General features: G+C 55.2%; 1 protein-coding gene across 1 annotated transcript in view; it reads right to left on the bottom strand.

The window, feature by feature from the left end:
* Positions 1 to 13,382, bottom strand: part of LOC103765069 (homeobox protein not2) — a 28,474-nt gene extending 15,092 nt beyond the window's left edge. The window contains 1 exon segment of the mRNA XM_029963719.1: positions 13,376 to 13,382. Coding sequence (XP_029819579.1) covers positions 13,376 to 13,382 — 7 coding nt within the window.
* Between the last annotated feature and the right edge of the window lie 7 nt (positions 13,383 to 13,389).

Below are 13,389 nucleotides of genomic sequence, written 5' to 3' on the forward strand. Positions count from 1 at the left end.
ATGGGGTCCTTGTGTATCCCAGGGTGGTGTCACGGCACCCCTGGATACCCCAGGGTGGGTGTCGTGGGGTCCTTGTGCACCCCAGAGTGTGTGTCGTGGGGTCCCTGGGTACCCCATGGGTGTCACGGAGACCCTGTGCTCTCCAGGATGGACACATGGAATCCCTGTGTACCCTGGTATGGGTGTCATGGGGTCCCTGTGTGTCCCAGGGTGGTGTCATGGCATCCCTGGATACTCCAGGATAGGTGTCGTGGGGTCTTTGTGTGCCCTGGGCAGGTGTCTTGGGGTCCCTGTGCTCCCCAGGATGGGCGTCTTGGGATCCCTGGGTACCTCAGGATGGGCATCAGGAGGCCACTGTGTGCCCTGGATGGGTGTCAGGGGGTCACTGTGTGCCCCAGGGTGGACACATGGAATCCCTGCATGCCATGGGATAGCTGTCATTGGATGGGCACTGTGGGGTCCCTGGGTACCCCAGGGTGGGTGTCCTGGGGTCCCTGTATGCCCCAGGATGGGTGCTGGAGGAGGAAGGGCAGCACAGGACCCATGGACACCCTAAGGAGGGTGTCGCAGGGATTAGGGTGTGATGGAGTCCAGGGAAGGCCTTTCCAAGAGGTCATCTGCCATCCATGGGCTGTGCATCCACCGGGAAGGGTTGTCACTGGGGAGGGTGTCCCAGAGGGTGGGCTGGGGTCTGTGTGTCACCCAGGAAGGACACTGCAGGACACGGGGTGTCACAGGGCCCGTGGATGCTCCAGGAAGGACGTTGTGGGGGATGTAGGACATCACGTGTGCTCCAGGAAGGATGTGGTGGAGGATGGGATGGCTCAGGGCCCCTCCATCCCCCCTGGAAGGGAGACAAGGCACTGCAGGATCCATCCTCCCCCCAGGCAGGGGGGTCCAGGGGACGAGATGCCCCAAGGTCCCTCTGCATCCCATGGGGGTTTTCCAGGGATCTATCTCCTGGGAAGCCGTGGCACAGCTGCAGGTCGTGGTTTGTCCCCCCCCAGCTCCGTGGGACCATCGATGTCACCTCCCAGTTTGGGGGTCTGCACCCCAGCCCTGTGCTGCCTCCAGCATAAATCCCTGTTTGTGTGTGAATTCCTCGTCTTCCTCCTTCCCCCAGAAGGGTTTAAAACAATCATAACGTTTCCCGAGCCTTTGCCAAGCACAGAAATGCAGGAATGTGGCCGAAATTCCTTTAGGGAAGAAGTTTTTAGGGGCTTTGTTCCGGGCGGACCTGGCTGGGCTGTGCCTCCGGGAGTGTCCCCCCTGCTCCCTGGCCCCCTGGATCCCGGGAATTCAGCTGGAATGCTGCCCGAAGCTGCGGGCTTGGAGAGGGACCTCCCTCACCCCCTACCCGGGGCAGCGGAGGGAGTGGGACTGGAGCGAAAAGGGGCTGGAAACAACTTTTCCCGTGGAGAAAACGCGGCTCCGCAGCCCTTGGAGATTCCTGATTTGCCCTAAAATGGGAGCGTGGGGAAGGAGGAGCGGTGACTAACCCCGGAGATGGTGTCTGGGTGTTTCCCCGCCGGCGTTTATTTTGCTTTCCTTAGCAAAATGCCTGGAGAGCGGGCGGTGCTGGGGCTGGATCGGGATTCTTGGGGCCCTAATTGAAACCAGGACGACTCCGGAGAGAGCCACGGCCTGGCGGGAGAGACGAGTGGTTCTGGCACGGGGGGATGTGGAAGAACTCCCCGTCCATCCTTCCTGTGGTTTTGGGAACGGAGCTGGGATAGGAGCTGGGAGCTCAAGGAAAGCCACGCTCCCAGTGGGAAAAGTTTATGGAGCTGTGCAAAGCAGGGGCCCCAAGGTTGGGGAGGCTGAGCCCATGGACTTGTCTCAAAGGTCTCCAAGGGCGTCAGGGGCTGTTAATCCCATGGGAGCAACGTCCAGTGTGGCTGGACAGCGTGTCACAGCTCCTGGTTATCCTGCATTGGATAGTCCTGGGGGATTTGGGCTGTGAGGTTGGAGATCCCCAGGAATTTTTGAAAAGGCTCCAGGGAGACCTTTCAGCGTATTTGAGTTCCCAAAGGGGCTCCAGGAGAGCTGGAGAGGGACTTGGAACAAGGGATGGAGGGACAGGACACAGGGAATGGCTTCCCACTGCCAGAGGGCAGGGATAGGTGGGATATTGGGAAGGAATTGCTGGCTGGGGGAGTGGGGAGGCCCTGGCACAGATTGCCCAGATTCCTGGAAGTATCCAAGGCCAGGCTGGACAGGGTTTGGAGCAACCTGGGCTAGTGGAAGGTGTCCCTGCCCATGGCAGGAGGTTGGAACTGGATGATTTTTATGGCCCCTTCCAAACCAACCCATTCCATGATTCTCCAGCTGGCTCTCTGTCTCCCTCCCTTCCTGCAGCTTCGCTTGCATAAGGAAAATTTACTTCCCCTTGCAGCATTCGGGATCACAAGAGCTTTGAAGGCTCTTTATCTTCACCCTTGGCCCCTGAGGATGGAAGTGAGCACAGAAAACATGGAGAGCTCTCACCCTGTGCCAGGAGCATCTCTGCTTGCTCCAAGCCCGGAGCTGGAAGGTGTCCCCAGGGTGGGTGACAGCTTTGCAGCGTGGAAGAAGCTGCACTTTTTTTTTAGAGAAGACTCCCAAGGGCTGGAGCTTGTCCAGCCAGGTGGGAGAAGGATCGTGGGGAGTCCGGGAGCCACCGGAGCTTCCAACCGGCTCCTGACGTCTGGTGTGGCCCCCGTTGCAAACAACTTTTGTTTAGGAGGAAGCTTTTTAGTCCCAGATGAAAAAAGAGCAAAACAAACAGAGGCTCCCACCCTCCTGGCCCAGGCCTGTGCCCCGGAGATAACCAGGGGTGGGTGGGTGGGAGTTGGGGCTGTGCCAGGCGCTGCTTTTTGGGATCCCGTCTCCGGCCCTCACTCCTGGGCACAAACCCGCTGCCAGCTGGGATGGGATCCTGCCTAAAAAAGGCCTCCATTGTCAGTGTGTTGACCTTGCTCTCGTTTTCCTGCTGATTTTTTTATTGCATGGAAACTTCACCGGTGGATAATTATGATCCTTGTTTTCGGCTCGGTGGAAAATGTTCCGTCGAAACTTGGACTCTTCTCCGGGAACGCGCCGGTGGCCGGGGGTGTTGATGAGCTGCTTTGTCCGGCTCAGTTCTCGGTCCTTTCAGTGTTTTGCCGGAAGAAAATCAACTCCTGGAGTTGCACAAGAGCAGCTTGAGAGCTCCCTTGGCCTTTTTGGGCATCCCAAGGCTTGTCCCACGCTCCGGCAGCTCCAGGGATTGGGCTTGGCAGGCAGAGCAGGGGCTGAGGATCCCGTCATTTCTCCCTTTCCACTTGAGCCATCCCACATCCAAAAAGCCCTGTGCCTGGGCAGGATGCTCCTGGTCTTCACCTCCCCCTCCCAGGACTTGGTCCCTGCAGCTCTCTGTGCTGCCTCATTTTTTGGGAAGTCAAAAAAACGTGGCAGGTGGTGATTCCCTCCCAAAGCAGGGCCCAGCCCAGAAGAAGAGGGATTTTTTGGGTACTCACAAGGCAGCTGTTGCTTCTGCTTCCTGACATCCAGGAAATGCCCTTGGAGTCTCCCAAAGGGTCTCCTCCTGCTTTCCCTGTGATGTGGCAGCAAGACAGGGAGTGTCACCTCCATGTCCACAACATCAGCAGGAATCTGGGGAGGCTGGAAATGCATCCAGCAAAAAACAAGTTTCCATCTGACACCCATCGGGCTGTATTTTCATTGAGTCATGGAATGGTTTGGGTTGGAAGGGACCTTAAAGATCATCTTGTTCCAGACCCTGCCATGGGCAGGGACACCTTTCACTAGCCCAGTTTGCTCCAGCCTGGCCTTGGACACTTCCAGGGATCCAGGGGCAGCCACAGCTTTTCTGCCCAACCTGGGACAGGGCCTCCCCACCCTCACAGACAGGAATTCCTTCCCAATATCCCATCTATCCCTGCCCTCTGGCAGTGGGAAGCCATTCCCCCTTGTCCTGTCCTTCCACCCCTTGTCCCCAGTCCCTCTCCGAGGCACTTGGAGACCTTTTCCCCTTGGCCAAGGTGTCACATCCCTTGGGTGGGGTCTCAGCACTGAGGGGGGCAGGAGGTACCTGGAAACACCTGCAGGGTTGGACCCCGGATCTCACTGGGTGGGGACCCAAAATATCCTTGATTTTACTGCCTGGGCTGTGGTGGGAAGGAGCAGTGGGCATCCAAGGCTTCCTGGGCTGGCTGAAGAAAACCCTAACTGTCATTCCTTCCTTTCTCCCTCTTGGAAATACCATTTCCATTTGCCTGCTGTCCCTAAGACCTCCCAGCCCCTCGGAAATGGGAAAGGTTAATACCGTGAGTCTGCTGGCCGTGCAGACACCGGGCTGCTGGAGCAAAACCCAAGGCTTTCCAGCACTGGGATCTCGTGTTGAAGGGGATGATAAGTGTGGCAGGAGTCCTGATTCCTGGCTCTGGTGTTTTCCTGCAGTGCCTTGCAGTCATTCTCTGGTTGCTGCCTTGGATCGGGAGCGACGGCAGCGTGTGGCCGTCGGCGTCTCTGCGACAGGGAAGTTGCCTTGGGAAGTTGTTCCCCCTGTAAAATTAGCTCAGCTCCGAGTTCCCCAAAGCCCTTCCGTGCTTCACTTCACTTCCCTTTACTTGTTCCTGTTCCTCCCCAGCTGTGGAGGGGGAGCCTGGGCTTGTGTGGAGCCGCAGCATCTCCACCCTGGCAGCAGGAATGGGACAATCTCCTCCTGCTCCATCAGCAAAGGAGTTTCCCTCTGGGTGCTGAACTTCTCCAGCCAAGATCCTTGAGGCCACCAGGGCTTTTCCTGCTCCGTGCCATGGTGGAGCTCTTTTGGGCTGAGGCTCAGTGGAGAATAGACAGGGAATTCCTTGGATTTGGGGGGAAGATGTCATGGAGACAGGCCAAGATGGCAGAGGAGTTTGTGAGTCCCATCACTGCCTGGAGCTCTGTGGCTTGGCATGGAGAGGGAGAAGCAGCTGAGGGGAAGGAAAGGGTTGATCCAGAGGCACATCCAAGGCTGATCTGGAAAGTCAGTAATGGGTGCTGTCCATCTGCTCAGCAGTATGGGGGACTTTGGAGGCTCCTAAACTCCCTCAAGACCAAGGGATGATCCCCAAATCCCTGCCAGGGCTCTCTCACTAAGCCCCTCACCAGACACTTTTCCCTCCCCCTCTGTAGTGGGACCCATCACATCCCCTCCTTGCTGTGGCCAGTGCTTTCCCTGGCACTGTCCTTGTGCTTTCCCAGGGATAGATCCACCCTAATCTCCTCCTCCAGCCCCTCTGGACCTGTGTCAGCCCATGCTGTGCTCGTGGCCACCTCCCTCCCTCCCTCATCAAATTAAACGCAGGAGCTCATTAGCAGTGGAGCCCTGCGGGGCTGTGGCATCTCTGGGATGTGGTGCTTGTTGTCATTCCCATCTCTGGGATGTGGTGCTTGTTGTCATTCCCATCTCTGAGATATCTGGGATGCTTGTTGTCATTCCCATCGCGGCTTTGGCTCCTCCTGCATCTCCCAGGGGAGACTTTTCACACCCTTTCTGCTCCCAGTCGGGCACCAGCCGAGGCCAGAGCGCTGCAGTTTGTCCTTGGCACGTCTGTCCTTAAGCCTGGGAGAGGAAGAGCCCTGGCAGGGGGTGGGGAGGAAATCGCTGCTCCGTGATGGATTCGGGGTGGAAAGTTTTAATCCAAGGGCAAGGAGGAGCCCTTTTCCCTGGGGGCTGCCATCAGAGGTGCCAGAGAGGGTCTTGGAGGTGGCCCAGGAGCAGCAGGGAGGTCCCTGGAGGCCCTGAGCTGTGATGAAACCCATGTTTTGGGGCTGGAAACGCAGCTCTGGGGGGGGTTGTTGTGTCTCCTCCGAGCCAGGAAACGCCCTGGAGTGTCGAAATCAGGGGGAGGAGGGGGTCAGTGCTGCCAAAAATCAGGTCAGGATGCTCTGTGTGCTGTGGTAGGGCATCCAGGCCTGGGGATAACGTCCTTGGTGGCCGGCTGGTCCCAGGCAAGCCTTTCCCCCCAGTTGTGACCCCTAAGGTGCTTCTTGGGGCTTAATTTTCCTCCTGCCTGCCCAGTTAACCCCATTTTCACCCATTTCCACTGCTGGTTTAAGGAGTTTAAGGCCCTTGCTCTGTCCTATTCCGAGTAAACTCTGATTTTTCTTGTTTTTTAAAAGATATTGGAGTGGTTTGATCCCAAGTCTGGCATCTTGGGTTTGGTCTGTCGGTGGCCTGTCGCCCTCCATCATCTTAAAACCCCAAAAAGCTGCAGATTCAGGCTTTTCCCTCTGTTTCACACAAATTTTCAGGGCCCTGGTTTCCTCCAGCTGCAGAAAAACCTTCAGTCAGCTCGGAAAACACCTCGATCCTGTCGGAACAAAGCTCCAGACGCTGGGGTGGAACCGGTGCTGTTGCTTGTGCTGAGTTCAGCTGATGCTTCAGGAGACTCCAAGGGGATTCCCTCCCTTCCCTACTGGCAAAGTGCCAGTCTTTGGTGCCCAGGAATGCAGGGTGGGCTCTGCTCTCTGCCCCTCTCGCCCTCCAAGGGATGGCTCAAAAGCAGGAGAGGAGTTTTTGAGGGATGCTCCTCGTGGTTCCCCAGGGAATCTTCTCGGGGGTAGAGGAGTCCAGGAAAAACCTGGCATCCTCTCTACACGTGGTGTGTCAGGTGAAAATGGCCTTTAAGCCTTCCCTGCTGGGTCTCTTCCCACCCTGGAGCTTGTTGGAGCCTGCCCTTGGCACAGGTGTGCACATTCCTGCCCTGGGAATTTGCTTGCCCTGGCTGGGACACAGGGTTTGGCTTCCGGGATAGGGGTCTGGGGACTCCATCCCTGGAGCAGCACCCCATGGATCCAAGTGTCTAAGCAGCTGCTGGGCTCAAAATTCCTTCCATTTTCCCTTTTCCCCCCTTTTTTGTGTGCGTGACTCATTCCCAGGAGCCCGTTGATGTGACAGATGGACAATCCACGCATGACCTGTTGCCAGAGCGGGTGTAGCTGGTATTTTAAGCTCCTTGGAGCCCTTGGGCTTGGTGTCCCTTTGGAGAACAGGCATTCCCAAGCCTCCTGTTGCCTTTGGGAACCGAGTTCTCCGTACAAACCCTGCTGTGATGCTTTTCCCAGCTGGAAGTAGGAAAGGATTTGCAGCAAATAAACCGTGTTTCTCCTGCCCATCCCGTGCCCGTTGAGGTGCTCCAGGGGAACCTGTGGAGCAGCTCCTTGTGCTTTGCAATCCTGCAAAGTCAGCTCCGGGCTTGGCTTTTTTTTTTTTTTAACCTTGGAATCTCGTGCAGCAGGTGATTGGATCACCCTCTCCCATCCTCACACGGGGACCTTGCCCCCGTGTCTTGTGGTGCTCGGGAAGTTCACGTCACTTGGTGACCCCAAACGTGGTTTATTGGCTTGTTGGCAGCTGGTGAAACATGGGAAAACACAAACCTTGGATGCTCTGGAGTGGATAAATGCAGCTGGAGTGATCTCCTCCTGACTCCTCCTGGTACCACTTATAAATATTCCATGCTCCATTTTACAGCTCCTTAAATCTTCCCTCCTCCCCTCTTCCCATCCTGTGCTGGAGAGAGGAAAAGCCTTGGATTTTCTCGGCCCAGAGTAGTTTGAGGTGAAGTTACTGCCCGTGTTGTCATGTCCTGGTGGCTGAGAGCTCTTCTCCATCCCTGGTGTCTGTCCTGTTCCAAAAATTGTCCCCCTCTGTGCCATCACATCCCCCTGTTTGCCTCTGCCAGCCGGCACAGGGGCTGTAGGGACAGATTTGGGAACAGTGGGGTGGTTGGGAAGCATCCTCTATCTCCTCAGAGTACAGGGACAAGGAAACAACTCCTCTGGGGGCTCTGTGGGTCACCCCAGCCCCCCCATAGCCAAGGAGGGGGTCCTGTGGGGCATTCCATGCAGGAATGAGGATGCTCAGGACCTTGCCAGGATGGACCTTGTCCATGGAGCACTGAGGTGCTGCAGGATCCGTGCATGAGGTGCCATGAGCTTGGACACAAGCAGGGCTGGGGTTATTCCTGGTTTTCAGGCCGTTCCCTGCCACTGAGTCCCACTGGAGTGACACTATCCCTGTTCCCAGCCTGTGAGCCGTGGGATAAGCCTTTCAGTGTGGGTCAGTGGTGGGATCTTCTCCCTTGGGTTCCTGGTTGTCCCAGTGGGCTACATCCTGTTCCACCCCTCACCACACCTTCATTCCTGAGGAATTCCATTTAGGCAGCACCTCTGGAGCTGTCAGTGCCAAAGCTGGAGCCCGTTAGAGGGGCAGGGCAGAGCTGTTTCGTGGAGTTGTGTAACAAGCTCGGGGTGGAGGGGGGTTGGTTTCTACGAGTTCTGTTTTCGAGCACTTCTCGGAAGGATGGAGGGATGAACTTCCCACCTCAGCTGCTCCATCTGCAGGGGAGGGAACCAGCCCTGTGTTTATTTTTCCAGCTGTGCTTTTAGCAGCTCCCAGGGCTCACCTGGCAAAACCAGCCGTCCAAAACCCACCCGAAAACCGACGCTGCGGAAAAGCTGCCGGCGGGGGAAGGAACGCGGAGCCAGACAAAGAAAAGCACAAAATTCCCCGGGGTTGGGTTGTTTTCCACCCCTGTGCTTCCCTTCCCAGGCAGGTGAGCTCCAGCTCTTGGCTCACCAAGATCTTCTTTGCTGTGCTCTCGAGGGGGTTGTGCCAAGAGGAGCCAACGTTCCTGTTTTCCCTGGATCGCCTTTGCTGTGCTCGGAGCTGCTCTGTCACTGTAGCAGCCCAAATAATCCTTAATTTAAGACTTGGGGCTCTTCTCTCCATCTCCAGCCAGCCTGACCTTGTTGCAGGGATGAATCAGCAGTAAATGTCAGGCTGGTGTGATCAGGGAAGAGGCTTTGGCTCCGTGTTGGGATGTGTCTGTCTCCAAAGTGTAGTTCAGGCGGATGAGTTGGGCAGGGCAGGAGAATTCCTGCTCAGTTTGAGACAAACCTCAACCACCCTGACAGTGCTCAGTGGTTTTGGGAGGCTTTTGGGAAGCACCTGATGGTTGAAGTGCTCCAGAAACACTCCAGCTGTGCATCCCTAAGGGACTTAATTTCCCAAGGAAGGTCTGGTAAAGCACTGGGACCAGTTTGAGAGTGAAACTGGAGACCCTCATGCCCAGGGTGTGTTGAGCAGCTCCGGTGGGGCAAGGTAGGATCAGCTGAGCTGGAAGTTGGGCAGGGATCTCTTGGGGACCCCAGCTGGAGTCATGGGAGAGCAAAGGTTGTTTTCCTTGGAAGGACCCATGTTCTCCCTGGAAGTGGAGCAGGATGGTGCCCGTGGCAGCTCCGAGAGTCGTGTTGTGTGCAACGCGTTGCTTGTCTGATCTAATCCCGGCATCCATTGGTATTCCCAAACCAGTGAAATGAGCTTGGATCACTCCAGGGCTTTGTCATGCTGATCCCTGAAACTGCTGATGGGCTGGAGGCCTTGGCTTTGTGCTTGGTTTTGTGCTGAGGGAGTTGTTTGGTCAGGAGGAGGGTGTGGAAGAGTGATGGAAAACCTCGGATCATGGGCAGCGTTGTCGTTCCATTGGGGTTGGCTCAGTGTCCTGATCATCCCAGCAGCTTGTCCTCCCATCCCAGGAGGTTCTGGTGTTGGCTCTGTGTCCTGATCATCTCAGGAGCTTGTCCTCACATCCCAGGAGGTTTTGGGGTTAGCTCTGTGTCCTGGTCATCCCAGCAGCTTGTCCTCCCATCCCAGGATGTGCTGGGTTGTCTCAAACCCAAAGGAATATTCTCATTGACAGGGAGAAAATCACGCCCAAGCAATTCCATACCCAGCAGAAGGTTCCAAGGAGCGGGGTGTCCCTGTGCTCCCCATAAACTGTCACCTGCAGCCCAAGGGAGGACAAAGAGCAAGGAAAAGAGGATGGTGCTGACCCTGAGCAAACCCATCCTGTCCTCATCCCTCCTTAGCAAACATCCCTACGCTCCTGTTTCCACTCCAGGGTGTTTTTTCCCTTTGCTCAGCACCGGCCGCCTTTCCGGTCCGGGATGCTGCTGGAGGATGAGGGGGGGAAGCACGTGTTTTTTTGGGAAGCTGGAGATACAGCAGTGCTTTGTGTGCAGCTCCCCGTGCCTCCAATTGATCCTGGCAACAGCAAATGTAAAAATAGACGCCGGGTGCCTTCCCCCAAACTTGCCTTTTGGCAGCCACTCCCTTGGAGTCTCGGTGGAAATGAGTGGGAGGAGGGAGGGAAGGGATTCACTCCGAGCGTCTGGAGGCAGTTGGGATGTGCTGATTAACCAGGGTGACCTAAATGAGTGAGCACAGCCACGGGGTGGGGGCTGGGGAGGCCTCTGCCACACGTGGATGCTCACAATCCGTGTTCTCAGCTTCCAAACCCCTCGGAGCACCTCTGGCTTCCCAGGAGCTGCCCCGGAGCTCGCAGGGGCCTCCGGGTGCTTCCCGTTTCCGAGGGGTTCTCTGTTTGAGGTTTCCTCTCCCAGCCCTCTGTGATGGGGGGAGTTGCTGTTTCCTTCCCCCTCAGCCATCCCCAGGGCCTGGGGGCCTCTCCAGCCCCTTCCCTGCCACAGAATCCGTGGAGGACGGATCCTGGAATCCCCAATTTTGGGAGGATTCACCTGCAGGACAGTGCAACACTGCACCGAGGTGCTGGATCCAGGCAGTGTCAGAGGGAAGAATGCACATTTTTTTAGGAAAAGCTAATTTCCTGAGCCTATGGTTTGTGTCTCCAGGCTGAATTCCCTGGATGTGTCCCATTGGAGATGTCCCTGAGCACACCTGGCTCTCCACGTGTCCAGGGCTGAGGTGTCTCAGCAGGAGCATCACTGATGATCCAGCAGTAGCTCACGGGGGAAGGAGCAGTTCTCCACAGAGCAGAAGGATGTGGATTTAGGACCAGCACGCTGGGAAGCAGCTGGATTCATCCTCTGGGATGCCCCTTTCCAGCTGTAGGGAGCAAGAGAAGGAGCACAAACTGGGGGGCCAAGCACATCTCCTTAGGTAGGAGCAATCCTGCTCCCCATCACCACCAGCTCTGGCTCTGGGACAAGACAGCCAGTTTAATTTAACTTTAATCTAATGTTAATCTAATTTTAATTTAATTTTTTTAACTAGCAAAGCCCATGTTGGGCTGTGCCCCCTCCAAACCTTGCTAAGAACCCTCGGAGCAGGTGGCTGGAGATGAGTGTCTTATCCAGGATGTCCTGTGCAATGAGAAGCTGGATCCAAGCTGGTGCCACCTTCCTCAAGAGAGGCCTCCAAAACACCCCCAAGAAGCAGATCCTTGTGGTCCCATATCCCTGGTGCTGGATGTGCTTGGCACAGCTTCCTCCCTCTCCCTGTGCTCCTCCAGCACCTCTTCCAGAGGTTTAACATAACCCAGTTCTGCTATTTCAAGCCTGGAAAAGGGGTTTTGTGGGCAGAACTGGTTTGTTTTTCCAGGTGTATCCTCTGTTCCCATAAAAGAGGTCGTGGCCCCCTTCAAAATGTGACCTTGGGTGGCCCCAATCCAGAAACCCCCAGCCAGGGAAGAAATATGGGAAACCGAGGGCCGTGGGATGAGGTTGATAGTGAAATTATGCTGTGGAATTTTGATTTTTAGCTGGGCTGGGACTTGCAACCCTCCCCAGGCTCAAGCAGTGTTTGCACCTCCCTTTTCCACTGGAACTGATTCATAAAAACCCAGGAACACACAACGTGTGGAACAACTTAATCCTCCCAAACACTCGTCTGGTGCCACAAACTTAGAGCTGAGCCTAAAAATAGCCCTGTTGCCTGTTGGAGGTGTAGTCCTGACTGTTTGCCGACTGTGGATGAGGTCTTGGGTTCCAAAAATAGCTCCTTAATCCCACACCAGCCTAAGCAGGGGCTTTTCCTTCAACAGATGCTTTTTGGAGCAGCTCAGGCTGAGCCCCCAAATTCCTTTTAATGCCCACAAAATTGGAAGGGTTGGGATGGGAGATGCTGTTCCCTCTCATCATCCTCAGAAGCTCGTGCCTTTCCTTGTGTTAATCCACCCAGATTCCTCCTATTTTTTTTTTTCCATGGGATGACATAAGGTGTAAAAACCACTTTCAGGAGGTTTTTTTTTGTTTTTCCTGCGAAATGATTCAGCCCCCAAATCTCTCCTGTCCCAGCTGCCAGGCTGCTCCAGCCCTTCCCTCTTGAACTTCTTCCAGCTCTTCAATTCAACTAAACAATATTGGATGTTCCAGGCAGCCTTTTCCCCTCCAATCCTACGGGAAGTGTCCTCCTGACTCACCTGCTCCTTTTCCCTGGCAGTGGATTGGCCCATTCTGGTGTCTTTTTGCTGCTGGTGTTTTGCTCTAAGGGGTTAATGCTGCTTTTTTTCCCCCCCATTGATTTTGTTTTTCCTGCCTGCCTGGATATTTTGAAGCTCAAAGCCTGGGTACTGAAAATTGTGCAGTGGGAATCCTGTGGGATGGGATAAGGGAGTGGTGGGAACAGGAATGCACTCACTGGGGATTTAATTTTGTGTGTGTTCCCAGCAAAGTTCCAGGCTCTGTCCTTCCTGCATTTTGAATTAATTGGTGAAGGACCTGGGTGCTTCCAGCTGTGCACTTGGAATATTTATCAGGGAATTAGGGGGTCTGTGCCCCATTCACAGAATGGTTTGGGTTGAAAGGGACCTTAAAGTTCACCTTGTTCCACCCCTGCCATGGACAGGGACACCTTCCACTAGCCCAGGTTGCTCCAAACCCCATCCAACCTGTTCTTGGACAATTCCAGGGAATGGTGTAGCCTTCCCAGGCTTCTCAGCTCCTCCCTTCATCCAGGATGTGATAATTTCCCCAGCAGCAATAGGGAAACTTCTGGAGAACACAATTATACTTCTCTCCTTGCCCTGGTGGTTTCAGCCTGGTCACACCCACCTCCATCCCAGCACGTTTTCCTTCCCTATTTTTTTTTTTCTTCTCAGTGATTTTGCTCTCCAAGTGGATGTAAAACACCACTGGGATATTTTATTTTCTGGGAAAATGTTAACCCAGGTCCAGAAATGTCTTCCAGCTCCCACTGCTGTGTCTTTCACCCAGGAAGGACAACGTGGAGAAATAGGGTCTGTCCTGAACCTACGGATTTCCTTGGGCCTTGTTAAGGGGAATTTTAATCATAAATTCATCTTTTAATACTTTGATTTGGGAGGGAGCAGAGCTACCAGGGTAGTGGCTGTGCTGGAGACCTGCTCATCCTGCTGCAGCTGCCCTGGGAAGCAGTGCCTGGAATGGGGCAGAAAGATGGAGCATCCTGTGGGAGAAGGGAGCGAAGGACCACTGGGTTGGCAGAGATTTTTGGGAAGAAACTGTTCCCTCGTGGCCTGTGTTTAGTGCTGCCCCATCTAGACATGGAAATGGAGAACTAGAAGGTGGCTCTGGGCATGTCTTGCTGTGGTGTCCTCTCTCCCACCTTTCATTCCCACT

This window comes from Manacus vitellinus, unplaced genomic scaffold (genome assembly GCF_001715985.3).
Source record: "Manacus vitellinus isolate BGI_N305 unplaced genomic scaffold, ASM171598v3 scaffold_61_pilon, whole genome shotgun sequence".
NCBI classification, from domain to species: domain Eukaryota; kingdom Metazoa; phylum Chordata; class Aves; order Passeriformes; family Pipridae; genus Manacus; species Manacus vitellinus.